Here is a 19405-nt window from a genome sequence, read left to right on the forward strand (position 1 = left end):
CAGTCTGGTCTACAGAGTGAGTTCCAGGACAGCTAAGGCTACACAGAGAAACCCTGTCTCAAAAAAACCAAAAAACTGAGGCTGGAGGCTGAGCAGTTAGAAGTACTGGCAACTCAGGTTCTATTCCCAGCACCCACATGGCTGGTTAAAGTCTATAGGGGATCCTATGCTGCCTTTTTGCCTCCAAGGACACTGTCTACACATGGTTCACAGATATACATGAAAGCAAAACACATACATAGAAAATATTTTGTTTTGTTATTGTTTTTTTTTTTTCAGACAGGATTTCTCTGTGTATCTCTGGCTGTCCTGGAACTCACGCTATAGACCAGGCTGGCCTACTTACACCTCAGAAATCTACTTGCCTCTCCAAGTAGGAAAGCTCTCCAAGCTGGGAGTAAAGGCGTGCACCACATAGGTTTGTTTGTTTGTTTTTAGGTTTAAAACTATTTCGTTTTCAAGCCTTCTTATTCTTCTCAGTCTTTGTCAAGGTGACTTTGGAAATAAAGTTTAGGCAGTAAGGTACATAATTTTATCTGGAGTCCTGGGACAGCATCAAATAGTTCTGATCAGATAATTTTATGCAGATTATCTGAGGTGGGTTTGCTTATAAGTATACAGATCTTAATTAAAGCATATCAAGGGCCCAAGATCTGACCTGCAACTGTGTGTCATTCTAAGGTTTGGAATCACAACATTCAGAGACCAAACTGGCTGCCTGCCTCTAAATCCTAAAAGTTAATGCCTAGAGGAACTCTGATTCTGTGGCAGTTCCACAGTTATATGCCTGCATCAAAACTGATGTAGTTATCTGAAATTACTCCCATAGGAATTCAATGTAGTGGGTTTGGGAAATCGGTACATCCTATACAATCCAACCCCTCTGAAAGGAAGCATGACATTTTGAGTCTAATTTAATTTAGAAATTGATAAGCACAAGGAAAGGGCTGAAAAAACTGCGGAGTACAAAGGTTTGTTCAGGACATGAATGGCAGACTAGACTGGATCTACCTCAAGGACACAGGGAGTCCAAAGGGCTGTTTACACGCAGTGCCCTACATCTCAAACAAGACTGCTGGGCGGAGCAGTGCCTAAGCCAAGGCTTAAACTAAATTACACACGTAAGAGTAGAAAGTTAGTCTCTGTACTTCCCCACACCTTGTCCCAATTTTGCACCAGGCGAGGCTCTGGGATCACTCTCAGAAGCACTCCTCAAAAGAGGCGCTCGCTCTCCAGGTCCAGACCCCACCCAGGGCAAGCACAAGCTTGGTAGACGAAGGGGTAAGCCTGACCTAGCGCCTGTACAAAAACGAGGTCCTTAAGCCTTTTCTGCCCGGAAAATCGCGCTACAGTTCCACACTCGTTCATCACCGCCAATCGCAAACCTTCTCCGTTTGCATTCCCTCCCAAATTCCGCCTTCTCCCACCACACTTTCTCGTCCCCGTCTCCCGGAACCCATAGAAAGATGGCGAAGGCTGCACTTCCGGCAAGTGTCCTTACGAATGCATCCGGGCGGCTGCAGCAGGTACCGCCCAAGGCGTTCCGGCCTCTTGCTACACAGCCTACAGCGGTGATGGCCGGCAGACGGTCTGGTTGGAGCCAGGCAGCTCTTCTCCAGTTCCTTCTTGGCATGTGCCTAACGGTGATGCCACCCATACAGGCCCGGAGTCTGCGCTTTGTTACCTTGGTAATGGGTGACGGAGTCACCAACGGGTTCTCCAAAGCTGAAAGGGCAAAGGCCGGCTGCCAGAGGGAGGGGCAGAGCTTGTGTTCTGGGGTCGGGGGTCTCACTTCTCAAGGAGGATAAAGAACCGGTTTAGGAAGCAGCTGGCCCATAGTGGGTTGCGTGGCTGGATTCAGAATAGATTTGGAGCCCTAGGCTATTTTTTAGGGCAGGACGACCCAGTAATGTTAGGAGATATTCTTCCCTGGGATGATTCGTTCCTAGGATGGGAATTTAGTTAAAAGGTTGAAAGTCACCCATAAAGCGGCTTTGATCTTTGTTTTCCCAGTCCCATTGCACACTTCCTCCCCCAGAAGGCATTGCTTTCACTACTCTTCTACCTGTGCTTTTGGGCTTTACCCAGGTTACTTTGCATTGCCCGAGCTGGGGTCTTTTTTTATCGCTTAGTAGAGAAAGATGGAGTGAGGTTTCCTTTCCTGACATGTGCTGAGGTGGGTCCTGTCCTTAACTAGAAGACCCTTCTAATTCTGTAGATCAACCATTTTCTTTGCTCAGCTGTATCGACATGGAGATCGGTCACCAGTGAAGACATATCCCAAGGACCCCTATCAGGAAGAGAAATGGCCCCAGGGATTTGGTCAGCTAACCAAGGTGGGTCACAAGCCAACCTGCAAGGTTTCAGGATATGCTACAGAATGAATCACATCTGGAGCACAGAAACTGGGGCTCCCTAAACAACTAGTTTCCCACATGGGTTCTGATGGACCAGATGTCTATTTTGTTGTTTTTGGTTTTGTGGTTTTAGAAATTAAACCCAGGACCTTGTCTATGCTAAGCACGGTGAGCTACCTCTCTGGCTATGACCAGATTTCTTAACAACTCTGTGCCTGGGACAGTATCATTACAACTGGCCACTTCTGGAATCAAACTTACTCCCTGCCAAGGGAAGAATGCCTAAATGCCATAGGACTTGTGGCCCATCCCTTCCCTTTGGACTTTTTTTTTTTTTTTTTTTTTTTTTTTTTTTTTTTTTTTTTTTTTTGGTGGAAAGTGCCGGGGGAGGTTTGAGACAGGTTTGAGACAGTGTTTCTCTGTGTAACAGAGCCCTGGCTGTCCTGGCACTCACTTCGTAGACCAGGCTGGCCTTGAACTCAGAAATCTGCCTGCCTCTGCCTCCCAAGTGCTGGGATTAAATGTGCCACCACTGCCCGGCTTCTCTTTGGACTTTCTTAACTCTCAGGTTTGCCCACAGGAAGGGATGCTACAGCACTGGGAGCTGGGCCAGGCCCTGCGGCAACGCTACCATGGCTTTCTGAACACCTCTTACCATAGGCAAGAGGTAAGGCTGGGCGTTTGATTGGCAAGAGGATTGGGATCTTTGGATTATCTTCTTACCTCAGAAAATCTAAGGGTGAGGCTAGGCAGTCAAGTTTCCCTCTTGAACTTTTGGTCCCTGGACAAGACATCTAAGAGCTGTCTAGAATACTGCTGTGGAGTCTGAATGTCTCTGCTTGTCTGGGAAAAGACAAAACTGACCAGGGGTCCAACTCAGACATGAGGAACAGTCTGATAAAGTACTTCCTTTTGTTTGTTTGTTTTTGTTTTTTTGAGACAGGGTTTCTCTGTATAGCCCTGGCTGTCCTGGAACTCTGTAGACCTCGAATAAAGTACTTTCTGACTCTGAAACAACAAATAGGCATTTTGTCCAAGACATTTATTGTCACCTAAGGGCCAAGCACTGTGGTAATGCTTTTCCTATGATGGTGTACCATAGAATTGTGATCTCTGTCTTCATGGAGCTTATATTGGAGCAGTCTAATAAGCTGGACAGAGCCAAGATAAAGCGGAGAGGCAGTGAAAACTGGCGAGTGTGCTAGCTCCTGAGGTTCTCTGCTCACCCCAGTGGAGATAGTTGTTCCTATGGTTACTGCTTTCAGCCACAGTTGTCTCAGTCCTCTAGGTTACCGTTCCCTAAAGACCTAGCTCTACCCTGAGCTTGCCCTCCCCTTCTCTATCTTCCTCCCTTTTGACAAGCCACCTCTCTCTCTTTCCCACCTCTTCCCATTTATAAAAAGGAAGGGAGTGTGGTGAGGAGTGGCATCTGCCATTTGGACTCTAGGGTATTGCTTTTGTGTTTTTAAACAGGGTCTCACTTTATGGCCCTTTAATCTCAGCACTTGGTAGGCAGAGACAGGTAGATCTCTTGAGTTCAAGGGCAGTCTAATCTACAGAGAGAGTTCCAGGATAGCCAGTGCTACATAGAGAAACCCTGTTTTGACAAAAAAAAAAAAAAAAAGGAAAGGAAAAAAAAAGTGTATACCAAGCTGAATTAGAGGCACATACCTTTAATTCAAGCACTTGGGAGGCAAAGGCAAGCAGATCCCTCTGAGTTTGAGGCTAGCCTGGTCTACATGGTGAGTTTTAGGACAGTCAGAACTACACACTGAGATCCTGTCTCCATGTATATGGATGGGGATGTACTACTCTGGCTGACAAGGTCTCTTGTTCTTTATGGGAGACAAACCAGTTATTGAAGTCTCCCAGACCGGATAGTTTACCAAATGAGTGCTTTTGAAGAACAAGAAAGTGTGTTTGAACTAGAGTCATTCCCACAGACTGAGTTCTTTATACAGTGGTGATAGCCTGTAGCTGAATGCTTGAGGCCTTGAAGAATAGGGAAGAAGCAGAGAGGGCGTGCATGCATGGTAAGTTTATAATGTACTGAGTAATCATCCAGAACAGGTTTTCTTCTGGGGCTCTGGGGAGGAGCCAAAGTGCTTCTACACACAGATTTGTGCTGTCAATCTACAGGTGTATGTGCGAAGCACAGACTTTGATCGTACTCTCATGAGTGCTGAGGCCAACCTGGCTGGACTCTTCCCTCCCAATGAAGTTGAGCACTTCAACCCTAACATTTCATGGCAGCCTATCCCTGTCCACACCGTGCCCATCACTGAAGACAGGGTAAGACTGGCTAGCCCTTCTTAAGTGGTGAGGGAACAACTATGGTTATGAGCCTAATCCGACTCCTTTGCCTGTTTCCCCCTTAATTTGTAGTTGCTGAAGTTCCCTTTGGGTCCATGTCCCCGTTATGAGCAGCTACAGAATGAGACTCGGCAGACACCAGAGTATCAGAACAGGAGTATTCAGAATGCAGTGAGTTGGGGCGGAGGTGTAGGTTGCTCTTTCCCCAGAACAGTACTGATCTTCTGATCCATTTTTTTATAGCAATTTCTGGACATGGTGGCCAATGAGACAGGGCTTACAAACCTGACCCTAGAGACCATCTGGAATGTGTATGACACACTCTTTTGTGAGGTGAGCTGACCAAGATGCCTGTTGGGATTGCTCTTCTGTTCTCAACAGGTCCAGGTCTCTAGGGCAATAGAACACATTGCCTTGATACCACTGTCCCCACTGGGAAGGCCCAGCAAGCCCGTGCTTATGTAACCTGGGAACTTCCCTCATGGGTAAAAAGAACCTCAAAGTGGGAAATGGTTTACTAGTTGTCAGCACTCTGTGCTTTTCTCCATCCAAAGCTCAGTGCTGTGAGATATCTTCTGTGCTGAGTCTGCTCTTCATACTTGAGCTTCCTTTCCAGTGCCCCACTGTCTGCCATGTCTGCAGTGGCCCCGCTGCCTCACCTCTCTGCTCTCCTCTTCCTCCCTCATACACACAGGCACCTTCCCCACCTGGGGAAGAAAGCCACCCTTGGAGAGGCTCTGGCCTATGCCTAGGGAGCTAACCTGCCCGCTGCGATACACAGCAAACACATGGGCTGCTCCTGCCGCCCTGGGCCTCACCCCAAACCGTGCATCGTCTGAGCCAGCTAAAGGACTTCAGCTTCCTCTTCCTCTTTGGGATCCATGAGCAAGTACAGAAGGCCCGGCTTCAGGGGGGTAAGTGACAAGGACAATATGCCACTACCCTCTCCTCAAAACTCTCTAGTACTAAAAATCTGTGGGAGCTTCTCACACACTATGCTAAGGTAATTCTCTGTTCCTTTAAAACCAGAACTCCCTGCCATCCTTGCTAGTTGCCTAAATCTCCCAATTGTCTGATATTTAGCTAGAGTCACAGGTTTCACTCTGTAGCTCTGGTCAAGCCAGCTTGAACTTTATGTAGACCACGCTGGTCTCACAGAGATCCACTTGCCTCTGCCTCCCGAGTGCTGGGATTAAGGTGTGTGTCAACCACACCTGACCTACCGTTCTTTTTAAATATTTATTTATTTTATGTATATAAATAAGTATACTGTAGCTGCTTTCAGACACACCAGAAGAGAGCATCAGATCCCATTACAGATGGTTGTGAGGCACCATGTGGTTGCTGGGAATTAAACTCAGGACCTCTGGAAGAGCAGTCAGTGCTCTTAACCACTGAGCCATCTCTTCAGTCCTGGCCTACCATTCTTACTCTTAATTTTCACCCTTGTTGGAAGACCCTTCCTTGCTTTCCTAACTACATACCTCCCTCCAGAGAATTGCTAAGGCTTTTAGAGAAAAGACTAGGGGTAATACATGTGCCAGTTACTTTGAGCATTCAGGGGTACCCATTCTCAAACCTTTGAGAATGCAGTAGTTTTCAAAGTGTGCATACAGCAGTTGCCCTGTGTACTGGCTAGTTTTGTGTGTCAACTTGACACGGGCTGGAGTTATCACAGAAGGGAGCTTCAGTTGGGGAAGTGCCTCCATGAGACCAGCTGTGGGGCATTTTCTCAATTAGTGATCAAGGGAGTAGGGCCCTTTGTGGGTGGTGCCATCCCTGGGCTGGAGGTCTTGGGCTCTATAAGAGAGCAGGCTGAGCAAGCTAGGGGAAGCAAGCCAGTAAGGAACATCCCTCCATGGCCTCTGCATCAGCTCCTGCTTCTTGACCTGCTTGAGTTCCAGTCCTGACTTCCTCTGGTGATCAACAGCCATGTGGAAGTGTAAGCTCAATAAACCCTTTCCTCCCCAACTTACTTCTTGGTCATGATGTTGTGCAGGAATAGAAACCCTGACTAAGACACCCTGGCATAAGCCAACATCTTGTATACTGTGATGCAGTCTTAAGTTCACATTGTGTTCGTATTGTTATGACCAGTGCCTCCTACCTCATTTCTATACCTGTGTTTAAATACTCATAGCTTGCTGTATCTGTCTTCTCTATAAACTTGACAATTATTAGCAGTAGGTGGTATAGAGTTCCAATATGGTCCCCATGAATTACAAGAGTTCTCTGGGTTGGTGATCAAACTAAGACTAGCATATGATGAGAGAAGCAGATCGGTGATGGTTCAAGACACTGACACTTGGAATTTCTCTTCTTCAGGAGTTCTGCTGGCTCAGATATTGAAGAACCTGACCCTAATGGCAACTACCTCTCAATTCCCTAAGCTTCTGGTTTATTCCGCAGTAAGCTTCAACTCTAATCTCCCACCCCCTTCCCACCTACCCAACACACAAGTACAAGTATCAAAACAGGAATTGGGTACTTCCCCCTGATCCAGTTCCCAGGGTGTGGAGGAGCAAGTCTCATGGGCAGCCCTTCTCCCTTACAGCATGACACTACTCTGGTTGCTCTGCAAATGGCACTGAATGTCTACAACGGGAAACAAGCTCCCTATGCTTCCTGCCACATATTTGAACTGTACCAGGAAGATAATGGGTAGGTGGAGCTCCCAGGTGTCTTCTAAAGCGGCATTGGGATGGCTGAGGGAAACCCAGAGACTCAGTTATGGGCATGGTGAGCATCCTTATCTTGCCTCCTGTCAACTCTCAGGAATTTCTCAGTCGAGATGTACTTTCGGAATGACAGTAAGAAGGCACCCTGGCCTCTAATCCTGCCTGGCTGTCCTCACCGTTGCCCACTGCAGGAATTCCTTCGTCTCACAGAGCCTGTCATACCCAAGGACTGGCAGAAGGAGTGCCAGCTAGCAAACGATACTGCAGATACAGGTGAGCTGCCACCTGCTTCTGTACTAATCATATCCCGGGACAGTGTTCAAATCACATGCAGAAATCTTCAGGGAGCAGACATATTTGCAGCCATCTTTCTGCCTTTCCCTGGACAGCCTCCTCAACCCTAAGACCATATTTATGTACTTCCCCATTCCTCGCCCTCAGGAGATATTCTTATCACTGAGAAATAAGTATTACCTGGAGAGGATTGCCATTCTCCCCGTCACATCTATCAGCTTACCTGCTTACATAAGATAGTGTTCAGGTGTAGCCTCTCCACTTAGCCTGTGTCAGTCTCCTCTCCGCTTTACTGGGATCATGGTCTCTTCTCCTCCAGATAACTCCCATTGCAAAGCTCAACAAAGACTTCTGAGACTCACTTCTGTAGTCTCACTTTCTCTCTCTGATCTTTTTGAGGGATCCTTCAAAGAGTTGTCTACATTCTGGCTTTACTTCCTCAGACTTCTTATCTCAGCCTTGGTCTTAAACAATTTTTTATCACCTTTTGCTAAAATGAAGCTGTTGCCAAAATAATCAGTTCTTAAGTCAGCTTCTCTCACCTCAGCAGCACAGTTGCCATTTCTTCCTTAAACACATTTTTTTTTTAGTGTTATGGACATAGCTCAGTGGTAGCGTCCATGGCTAGGATGTATGAAGTCCTGGATTCCCTCCCCAAGCGCACTCAATACAGTAACAACTGTGTTCATCACTTCAGCTTTGCACTTACTACAGATTCCTTACTGTTTTCCCTCTTCTCTAAATAATGAATGGCCGAGGCTTATCCCTGTCCCCTTTCCTATCTGTCCTGACTCCCAAGTGATCTCATCCAACCTCATGGCTTTCCTACGTCACCTCCATGGTAAGTTAAGCTCCACTTTTGTAGTATGACTTAAATGTGTAACTTCTGAGTTAGGCTTTCCCCGGCTGCCTCTCCTCTCCACGGATGTCACATGAGGCATCTACGTTGTTTCTAAAACAACATCTCTTCTCAGATCTACTTGTTCACCTTACAATTGTCAATTTAATGGATACTGCATTAGTCTCACAGTCACACAGTGTACCATTAGGCATTATCTTCCTCATACCCCACAACCCAGTCCACTAGCAGATTCTATCTGCTCTGCTTCTCAGATGCTGAGCTCTCGCCTCTCCAGTCTAACACTATCAGTTCTTGCCTGGACTGCTCATAAGCCTAACATTCATTCTGCTTCTATTCTTGCCCCTACCAATCTCAAGACATCAGAGTTAATTTCTTAAGAATATACACATCAAGCTGGGCGGTGGTGGCACACGCCTTTCATCCCAGCACTTGGGAGGCAGAGGCAGGCGGATTTCTGAGTTCGAGGCCAGCCTGGTCTACAGAGTGACAGAGTGAGTTCCAGGACAGCCAGGGCTATACAGAGAAACCCTATCTCGAAAAACCAAAAAAAAAAAAAAAAAAAACCACATCTGAGACTAGATGTGTAGCTCAGTTCGTAGGGCACTTGCTCTACTAACTAAACTATGGGAAAACCCCCTTAGTTTAATTTCCAGCACTGTATAAACTGGGTGTGGTGGTGTACACCTCTAATTCCAGCACTCAGGTGGGGTGGGGAGAAGAGGATCAGAAGTTCAAGGTCATCCGCTATTACATAGTTAATTTTGAGACAGTCTGGGCTATATGAGACCATGTTTTTTTTTTTTTTTTTTAATGTGCACGTATTAATTACACACCAGACCCAGGTTCTCTCGCATGACTGCCCTGCCTCTGCTTGGCCTGGATGCCTTCTGTTTCCTAGTGCCCCTGGCTTACTCCGCTCCACTGATACTTTCTAGCTAAATCCAGAACATCAAGCCTGTTCTACCATCTGATGCGTCCTCCTACCCCCACCCCATGGCACTCTGCTCTCATCTGTTTTACTTCTTGACTCCAGGTCTGGTCCTACTTCCTCAGTGACTTCTAACTTATCTTGTTCATACAGCATCACTAATGTGTCATCACCATGCAATGCTTGCTTGTTTATTGGATCTCTTCTCTAGAATGCAAACTCCAAGAGCAGACTGTCTTGACCATCTTTGTATTTCGGTTTCATCAACACAGTGCCTGGCTTAGGGTAGGTGCTCTGCATTTGTTGGATGAATACTAATGTTACCTTTCTCTTCCTCTCCCCTGCCCAGAGGTGATTGTGGCATTGGCTGTCTGTGGCTCCATCCTCTTCCTTCTAATAGTGTTGCTCCTCACTGTCCTCTTCCGGATGCAGGCCCAGCCTCCTGGCTACCACCATGTTGCAGACAGGGAAGACCATGCTTGACAACCACTCAGTCCCCTTCCCTCTGCCTCCTAGGGGAGGTGGGCTGAGTCCTCGCTCCTGACCATTGCTGATCCCAGCACAGGGACAGGTTTAGCCTTCCCGATTACCTACACCCAAATGAATGAGTGAGGCTCGGCTGGGCGCGTGATACCTGTGACTCACCATCTTCATGCCTGATGTTTACCATGTACTGTGTTGGACACTGGCTTTCTCTAAATGGGATTTGCCTCTTCTATACTCCCTAAGGACTTGAGATACAGACAAGCATTCAGGTTTCACTCAAAACCTGGGATTAAAAAAAACCCCAAAACCTGAAGAAGTTGATACTTGATCTGCCCTGCTCTCCACCAAGCCTTGCTCCTTATCTTCTAGCCCACATCTTTGGCAAATGGCTTGGAGGACATTGTCCCATGGTACTTTAGAGGCAAAAACTGCTAATCACTAGGAGTATAAAAAATGGCTATCAAGAGCCCGGGTCATCCAACAGCAAAATTTCCCTTTGGCTGAGGCTACCGTCAGTGTCAACCTCAGGCAGGTCTGAAGGATATTTGTGCTGTACCTGGATGAGAGTGGGAAGACACAGGTAGGAGTGAAACACATGGAATCATGAAGTGACTCTGCTCTGCTGGGCTGGACTCTTCAGGGACGTGAAGTAAATGCAGCTGGTGAACCGTACACCTTGACTGTGGCCCCAAGTAGGGCTGAAGTAACTCCGAGGAAATGAAGGTTTTGACTGTGAGTGCTGGTTCTGTGCCTTTTTTTCCTTCCCCATTTCTGACATCCAAGGAGCACTCTTACCAGGTCAGTACTAGGTATACTCTGAAGCCCCATTGGGCTTTTGGGCTTCTAGTTAGATACAAACAGTATGCTTTTATTGGCCATGCCAAGAGTGAACGTAAAAATTTTTAAATTCCCTGGTTATTCTGCTACTATATATCACAAAAAAGAAAAAAAGGACCTTGGCTCTAGCATAAACTTGGCTTCCAGGCTCGACACAGCAGGGACCCTGAGTAGTTGGTTTACTCTTTAATTTTCTGGAGCAAACTGTAGAGCAGTAACATGTCAGCATCCTAGTCCCACAGAACCCCACACCACAAGTGTCCCTGCTCCAGCCCACGCCACAAGTGTCCCTGCTCCAGCCCATACTTCTGGCCTATTAACAAACAGCTGCCACTTTTCACAGAACATGTTCCCATCTCTGGGCTCCAGTATTGCTGTCCCACACCATCTTCATAGTCTTTTATGATCTTTTTGTGACCCATCTTCCTCTGGGCGCCAAATAAGAATATGAAAACCTAGAAGAAACAAGAAGTCTGACACCTTCTGTAGCTGGTCTGTCTCAGAGGTTGGGGATGTCTTGGGGGAACTAACAGACTGACACTGCCATGACCAAAACAAAGCAAGGGTGACCTAGGCCAGAGACCACTGTCTTTCAGATATATTTACTGCCTACTGCCCTGGGACAAATAGGGTAGAGGTAAGGTGAATTTAGCCTCCACTGCAACCTAGGATAGAGTTAGGCTTAGACAGTTCAAGATACAGTTGCTTTTACTCACCCATAGTAGAGGCCAGTGTGTCTCCCATAGGATTGAACTCATTGAGCTACAAAGGTAAGAGTACAGGCGTGAAGCTGGGGTAAAGGCAGTACAGAGGCAGTAAGTACATGGGGAATAATTCTGATCAGGAAGGTAGCTAGACTCCCTGCTTCCTCCCATCACTGTTTGGGGGTCCAAGTCTCACCGAAGTAATACCGGAATATCCTGGATCGTAGAGCTGACACGTCATCTTCCCGGAGCTTCCATCAAACACATCTATTGTCCTTAGTTCATAGGGAACACAACCTTTAAGATTAGGATCTGGGTATCGGCCCACAACAATGAGGTTGTACCGTGAATGCCAGGTTGCCTAGGAAACAGAGAGGTCAGTCAGTATGTAAAGTATTTTTTTAATTTGGGGACAGTGACTCAGTTGGTACAGGTACACCTGAGTTTGGATCCCCAGCACCCCTATAAAAACCTTGTCACGATACACCTAGAATTCCAGCTGGGAGGTGGAGACAGGAATCCTGGAACCTGCTAGCTATCTACTAGAGCCAAAACAGTGAGTTCCAGGTTCCGTGAGAAATGGTTTCAAAAATAAGGTGGAGAACAATTGAGAAAGACACCTGCTGTCAACCTCTAGCCTGCACAAAGTATTCTTTAAGGGCCGGATATCCAGCTCTGTGGCAGAGCATCTACACAGCATACACAAGGCTGTATGTTTGACCCCAGAATCTCACACACAGGACAGCCTGGTCTACACAGAAACGCTGTCTTGAAAAAACAAAAGTCTGGACAAGGATGACGGGAAAGTATTTGTTAAGAGTCAGAGGTGTTCAGTGGTAAAGACCTTGCTCAGCATGCACAAGTGTTCAGTCCCCAGAATTGCAAAAAAAAAAATAACAAAACAAAAATGCCCAAGTTGGTGGTATCTTAAAAAACTGCAAGAGAGGAGCTAGAAAGATGGCTCAGTGGTTAAGAACACATGCTATTCTTGCAGAGGGAAGCTGGGCTCAATTCTAATACCTACATACTAGCTCACAATATAACTCCACTTCCAGGTGATCCAGTGCCCTCTTCTGGACTATATACATACACAGTGTGTGTATATGAACATATATGTATGTGTATATAATATATATACATATGTATATATGAATATTTTCTCATTTTTTTTAACCACTCATTGGTCAAGAAGAACCTAATACTGCATATAAGACAAGTATAAGGGCTGAGCAGATCACTCAGCAGATAAAGGCTTTTGACCCCAACCAAGCCTGATAACCTGAGTTTGATCCCCAGAGCCTATGTAGTGGGAGGGAAAAACCAATGCTGACCACCCGCCCACTGTGGCATGAGGGTATAGGCACACACATAACATTAATAAATAAGTGTTTTTAATTTTTAAAAGACTTCTCTGGTTTACATAGTCAGGCCAGCCAGGACTATTATACATTTAGGAGAGGTCTTAAAAGTGAGTTGGCCTACATTATACATGCTTGCTTTCCAGGTCCTTAGGACACCTCAGACCCTTTCTTTTATTTTAAAGACATTTTAAAACTGATTTTTGTGTAGTGACTCACTCTGTGTACTCCTGGCTGTCCTGGAACTTGCATTGTAGATCCAGATGGCCTCAAACTACTGGGATTAAAGGCATGCACCACCACAACCAAATGGTAAAGATTTATTTTTATGTTATATGTGTGAGTATTTTGGTTGCATGTATGTAAGTATACTATATGTTTACCTAGTACCTGCAGAGGCCAGAAGAGGGCACTGGATCACTTGGAAGAGGAGTTAAGAGACAGTTGTGGGGGCTGGAGAGATGGCTCAGCAGTTAAGAGCACTGACTGCTTTTCCAAAGGTCATGAGTTCAAATCCCAGCAATCACATGGTGGCTCACAACCATCCGTAATGAGATCTGATGCCCTCCTCTGGTGTGTCTGAAGACAGCAACAGTGTACTTAGATATAATAATAAATAAATCTTAAAAAAAAAAAAGAGAGACAGTTGTGAGCTGGCATGTAGGTACTAGGATTTGAACTCAAGTCCTCTGAAAGAACAGCATTGTTTTTAGCCACTGAACCATCTCTCTAGCTCCTTTCCTGCATTTTCTTAAGGTGACACCAACTTAGGCATTTTTGCTTTGTTGTTTGTTTGTTTGTTTAATTCTGGGGCTGAACCTTTGTGCATGCTAGGTAAGGTCTTAAGACACTGAACACCTCTGGCTCTTAACAAATGTTTTCCCATCAGCCTTGTTCAGATTTTTTTGGAGGAGGGATGGTAGGGAGGGGGGTTGTTTTCATTTGTTTTTTTTCCACTGGGACAGGTTCTCTGTGTAGCCGTGGCTGTCCTGGAACTCCCTCTGTAGACCAGGCTGGCTTCAAACTCAGAGATACGCCTGCCTGTGCCTCCTGAGTGCTGGGATTGAAGGTGTTTACTACTATTGTCAAGCAGCCCTGTTTAGACTTTAACCGAAGAGATAAACCTGTAACAAAACAAAAAGCCTCTGGCAAACACCACCAAAGGACTTAGGTTCTGAAATGGCTGCACTACTAATCTTCCTCTATCTACACATAACCAAGACTTGGATACAATTCACTGGTGTGAGGGGAAAGGAAAGAAAACCTTCATTCCTCAGATCATACCACTAAAAACAAATCTCACAGTTATTGGTGTGATAGACCTGGATGCGCTTTTCCTAATTTCAACACAGTTCTTGATTTTTATGCGACAGGGGTTCTACTGTGTGGCTCAGGAATCCTAATATCTCCAATCCTGCCTCAACCTGAAGTGCTAAGATTAGAGTTTGTACCCCATGCATGGCTTCAAGGCAGTTTTGAAGAAAGATAAGATCAAGAGAAGAAGGGCTGGAGAGACAACTCAGTGGTTAAGAACACTGGCTACTCTTTCAGAGGACATAGGTTTCCTAGCACTTACAACATTAGCTCACAATCATCTGTAACTCCAGTTCCAGGAGATCCTATGCCCTCTTCTGACCTCTAAGGGCACATATGCACATGGTACACAGACATGTATGCAGATAAAACACCCATACAAGCACTTGGAGAGATAGCTCAATGGTTAAGAGCACTCACTGCTCATTCAAAGGTCCTGAGTTCAATTCCCAGCACCCAGTACCCATCTTCCTTTCTCTCTCTCTCTCCCTCCATATATGTGTATGTGTGTGTGTATGTGTATAGATAAAAGAGAAAAAATCACCCATACACATTAAATAAATAAATAATACTTAAAAAACATTTGGTCCATGCAGTGGCTTGGAAGTAGTTGCTAAAAAAAAAAAAAAAAATTAGATGTCATCAATGGGTATGATGGGACAGAAGAGCATACAGCCTCGCAAGAGCAATAACTGGCCTTGAACTCCTGCTTCTACCCCCATGTGCTAAGATTACCAGTGTATACTACCTCACCTGATAATTTATGTATACCATCATGGCCCCCCCAATATTGTGCATGCTAGGTAAACAATCTACCACTGAGAAACATCCCCAGAAAACCCCTTTTGTGTGCATGTGACAGAATCTCAGTATGTAGTCACGGCTGGTCTTGAACTTACACAGATCCACCTGCCTCCGCCTCTGCCACTATACCTGGCTTCAGAAGAATTCTTAATATTGTTTATTATTGGTTTTGGTTTGAAGTATGTGGGATGCTGTTTTATTTAAAAGTGTTTATTAAGTACCTAGCAAGTGCTAGGCACAGTGTCAGGTGCTTTATGTATCCTGACTTGTGTTTACAAAACCCTACCAATTAGGTACTATTCCCTCTTACAGATGAAACAGAGGTCTAAAATTGGGAAACTAAGGGTCTTATTTCTATGATTAGAAACCACTTAAACCTGCAAGGCAGTCCAATAAGGTTAGGTTAGTTTATGGGTCAGCTGCAATACATGGGTAACTGAAACAGAGGGCAGAACAAAGGAGCGAGGTCATAGACAATGCCACACTAAGACTGATGCTAGGCTGAAAAGTTTAGAAAGTTAGCTTATAAAATATACTAAGAGAACTGAGTGGGTTCTTGGAGTGGATGGTGGTACATGCCTTTAATACCAAGCATTTGGGAGGCGGAAGCAGATGATCTCTACGAGGTCAAGACTAGCTTTGTCTATGTAGCAAGTTCTAGGCTAGCCAGAGATACATAGTAAGACCCTACCTCCAAAAGACAGAACTTTCAATGGAATTACGGAAATGGGATAAAAGGAACAGATAAAGCCAAAGGATTAAAGGGCCTTTTTGGTGTCAGTGAAAAGTGTTATTCTGAGATTGTAGGCTGTGTATGTGGCCCCTTCCCATAATGACCGATCCCTTTCTCTTGTCACTCACCTTAATGGGTGTGAGGTGCTGAAAATGGCGGTGAGGGTGGGAGATCAGACTCAGGGGGCTATCCCACTGGGAGGCAGAGTAAACCCGAATCTCATTGTTCTGGTCAGTAGTCAGGAGCCGAGCTCCATCTGGGCTAAAACAAGCTGACAAAGTGAAAAGCCCTTAAGCTGAAAGAAGCCTCAGCCCCTGGTATCCTAACCTTCCAAAGTACCATTCCTTTCTAGGTAAGGGTAAGAGAGGTCAATCTGGACTATGAACAAGACCACCATAGAAATTCCACAGCCAAAGGAGCAAGCAGTCAGAGCCAGAAAGGGTCCTAGACACCATTGACTTGATGGCTAGTGGTGAGAAAGATGGGGTCCATAAGAAAGATGGGGTTTGGGATGTCACACCTGCATTGACAGGATGCCTGTGAGGTAGTGAATAGAGGAAGCTGTCTTTCCCTTTAATTTGGCGCAGGTCCCAAATCTTCACTGTTTGATCAATGGACGCTGTGGCCAAAAGCCAATCACAGCAGGGATTCAGGGCCACGTGGGCTACTTTCTTTTTGTGCATTCTGAGGTTCCAAAGCTGCAGAGAATGTTTGGTTCAGGAGGAGATACAGAACCAAAGAGGGGTGAGGGGTTGGGGAGTGGGCCACATAGTACCCACCTGCTTGCCGTCTGTGCTTATCAGGAACACATGTCCCATATTGTCTCCGGTAACCACCACTCTGCTCTTGGCAGAAACATCAAGGCTGCAAAACCAGACCCTAGAGGGAGAGAGTGTGCTGTAAGATCCTTTGCAACTGAGATAGTCTGTTTAGTCACTGTGGCAGCTCCACTATCAAATATTTGTTGAATCAATGAGTAACTGTCTTCCTATAAATTTCCAGTGTGTGTGGGGGTACTCAGCCTTGTTTACCTTGCAGAAAAAGGGTGTGAAAGAGTGCAGAAAGAGTTGACAGAACCAGGTAGTGGTGGCACATGCCTTTAATCCTAGCACTTGGGAGGCAGAGGCAGGTGAATTTCTGAGTTTGAGGCCAGTCTGGTCTACAGAGTGAGTTCCAGGACAGCCAGAGCTACACAGAGAAACCCTGTCTTGAAAAACAAAAAACAAAACAAAACAAAAAGAGTTGACAGAACTCAGAAATTGCTGGGTGCAGAATCCTCAGCTAGGAGTCCCTGGAACCTTAGAGCCACAAAGCAAATTCAAAGCGTAGCATGCTTTCCACAGCCCAGGTTCTGAAGAGCCTTACTTACTATTCCCACATTCACCACTCCTCAGTCTTTGCACCAAAGGAGAGGAAAAAACAAACAGGAACTGTTCAGCATAGCTCCTTGGAGCTGGCTAGACGTGAACATCTGTCCCCTTCTGAGCATTTAGGGAAGGAAAAAAAAAAAAGACTACCAGAAACTTTTTACTGTCGGAAACTATGTGAGAACAAAGAGAAGCAGGTATATCATGGATCCTGGTTCAAAGCTAAGAGAACCCCAAGTCCATCTAGTCCCCTCTCCTGATGGTGGTGTTCTCAACCTTATGGGACAACCCAGAATTATAACCAAGCTGCATAGACTCACTGCACACACCCACGTACCATTCCTTAGCAGGATTGTGCCTCTGGCTAGACATCAGAGTGGCTTGCAGGTGTAATTCCTCCAGCCACTTGTTCTTAGGAGAGGGCTCTTCTACCTGTTAACACTTCCACCAAGGAGACAGTAGAGCCATTACATCCCAGAAAATGGGGGCAATAACATTGCACTTCTGTTTTCTTTTCTTTCCTGCCCCTTCTCTCTTTTTTTCCTTTTTTAAAGATGGGCCCTCACTATGCAGTCCTAGATGGACTTAGGCTGACTTAGAACTCATAGTGATCCACCAGCCTCTGCCTCCCAAGTGCTGCCATTAAAGGTAAATGCCACCGCATGTGGCTAGACTTCAGTTCTTGATTCCTGCTCTACTCTGTAAATACCTCTCTAAGCAAGTACCACGTTGATTTACCCTGTGAAAGTAAAGGTCTAATTTTATACGGAGATGACTTACAGAAGTAATTAAGCCCTTCCATCAAAGACAAGAGCTAAGGATCCAGATCACCTTCCTAGTGTAATGACCCATCTGGATCAAAGTCAGAGCAGCCAGAATCTAAGGGAGAGAAGGAATGGTGGAAAGTGGCTAAGATCCCTGTCTTCCCTGTGCTGGGCCAAACTGAAAGAAACACAACGGGATATGCTCTGAGCAAACCTGCATCTAGATCTTAGATCTTACTAGTTAAACTACTCACTTGCAAGAGTTTGAGCTGGCGTAAACTCTGAGAACGTTGCCTTTAAAGTCCTGCAGCCTGGTTGTTCCCTCCATTGAGGAGGCAAAAAACTGGTCGGGATTGAGATGGTTAAACTTCAACCCAGTGATGCTTCCTCCAGCTCCAATCTAACACAAGGAAGGGAAAAGCCAGTGAGTAATGATGAGCCAGAAGTGCGGAACCAGGCCTGGGCACACAAGCAGCACCAAGGCAGGAACATCAAGGCCAGCTTAGACATCTGACATTAGAATGTCGATTTTTTTTTTTTTTAGATTTATTTTTATTTACTTTATGTGTATGAGTACACTGTAGCTGTACAGATGGCCAAGAGCTGTCATGTGTTTGGCTGCTGGGAATTGAACTCAGGACCTCTGCGGGCCCCGCTCGCTTGGCCCCACTTGCTCCGACATAATTCACTATAGCTGTCTTTCAGATGCACCAGAAGAGGGCGTCCGATCTCATTACGGGTGGTTGTGAGCCACCATGTGGTTGCTGGGATTCGAACTCAGGACCTTCGGAAGAGCAGTCAGTGCTCTTATCCGCTGAGCCATCTTGCCAGCCTGAATGTCGATTTTTTTTAACGCTTTATTTTGACTTTTATATTTTCGATTAAGAGGTAGTAAATATGACTAGTTGTGGTACACAGTTCCTTGAATTTCAACACACACAAACATTTGAATAGCCTAGCCACCCCCAAAATTAATATGCAAACATTATTGGCTCCATAAAAACTCCCTCACGCTGTCCTACTTTGTCACATGTCCAGGCTTACATTCTTACGTCCACCCCTTGGAAACAGAGCGCACTCTTATTAGAAGAGCTTCAGGGTGAGCAGGAAACCATCTGCGCTCTTTCCTATCCTTCCAGACATTTTAAGCAGTGATGGCACAACCGTGCAGAGCCTGGAGGTATAGGAAGTGTTAGAGCGCTTGCCTAGCATGCACAAGGCCCTGGGTTTGACCCCCGACTACACACACCCCCAAATTAGAAAGGGAGAGGAATAACACCTAGCATTATTAAGAGGCTAGAGAGAGGGCTTCGTGGTTAAGAGTACCTACTACTGTTTTGGAGTTCAGTTCCTAGCATCTACTTAAGACGGCTCAAATTGCATATAACTCAAACTCCAGGACACCCACTGCCCTCTTCTGGCCTCCTGTACACATGGCATACATATGTACACACACACACACACACACACACACACACACACACACACCCCACCACCACCACCAACATACACAAATAAATAATAAAATATATTAAAAACAAACAAACAGCCGGGCAGTGGTGGTGCACGCCTTTAATCCCAGCACTTGGGAGGCAGAGGCAGGCGG

General features: G+C 45.8%; 3 protein-coding genes across 4 annotated transcripts in view; 1 reads left to right on the top strand and 2 right to left on the bottom strand.

The window, feature by feature from the left end:
* Nr1h3 (nuclear receptor subfamily 1 group H member 3) overlaps positions 1 to 1677 on the bottom strand; it is an 18621-nt gene extending 16944 nt beyond the window's left edge. Inside the window, exon 1 of the mRNA XM_031370986.1 lies at positions 1502 to 1677. The gene's annotated coding sequence lies outside the window, so the exon portion shown is untranslated. The remainder of the gene's footprint in view (positions 1 to 1501) is intronic.
* On the top strand, positions 1507 to 13122 carry Acp2 (acid phosphatase 2, lysosomal). The gene is made up of 11 exons (XM_031370983.1): positions 1507 to 1688; positions 2241 to 2336; positions 2938 to 3024; positions 4497 to 4649; positions 4743 to 4841; positions 4914 to 5003; positions 5452 to 5584; positions 6996 to 7078; positions 7225 to 7331; positions 7446 to 7621; positions 9782 to 13122. Exons 1-11 carry the CDS (start codon positions 1575 to 1577, stop codon positions 9913 to 9915), a joined length of 1272 nt encoding a protein of 423 aa, XP_031226843.1. The 5' UTR covers positions 1507 to 1574; the 3' UTR covers positions 9916 to 13122.
* Positions 10920 to 19405, bottom strand: part of Ddb2 (damage specific DNA binding protein 2) — a 17701-nt gene continuing 9215 nt past the window's right edge. The window contains exons 4-10 of one of the 2 annotated variants that reach the window (XM_031370992.1): positions 18054 to 18199; positions 16448 to 16547; positions 16189 to 16366; positions 15797 to 15939; positions 11656 to 11820; positions 11472 to 11517; positions 10920 to 11210 (exon numbers count right to left, since the gene is read on the bottom strand). In XM_031370992.1, the coding sequence (XP_031226852.1) occupies positions 11146 to 11210; positions 11472 to 11517; positions 11656 to 11820; positions 15797 to 15939; positions 16189 to 16366; positions 16448 to 16547; positions 18054 to 18199 (843 nt within the window). In that variant the 3' untranslated portion in view covers positions 10920 to 11145. The remainder of the gene's footprint in view (positions 11211 to 11471; positions 11518 to 11655; positions 11821 to 15796; positions 15940 to 16188; positions 16367 to 16447; positions 16548 to 18053; positions 18200 to 19405) is intronic. The other variant, XM_031370993.1, reaches the window with a different exon arrangement.

This window comes from Mastomys coucha, unplaced genomic scaffold, assembly GCF_008632895.1.
Source record: "Mastomys coucha isolate ucsf_1 unplaced genomic scaffold, UCSF_Mcou_1 pScaffold15, whole genome shotgun sequence".
NCBI classification, from domain to species: Eukaryota; Metazoa; Chordata; class Mammalia; order Rodentia; family Muridae; genus Mastomys; species Mastomys coucha.

Coding starts and splice junctions, on each gene's coding strand:
- Acp2 (XM_031370983.1), top strand. CDS start 1,575: ATGGCCGGCAGACGGTCTGGTTGGAGCCAGGCAGCTCTTCTCCAGTTC. Junction 3,025..4,496: donor CCTCTTACCATAGGCAAGAG/GTAAGGCTGGGC, acceptor GTCAATCTACAG/GTGTATGTGCGAAGCACAGA. Junction 7,622..9,781: donor AAACGATACTGCAGATACAG/GTGAGCTGCCAC, acceptor TCCCCTGCCCAG/AGGTGATTGTGGCATTGGCT.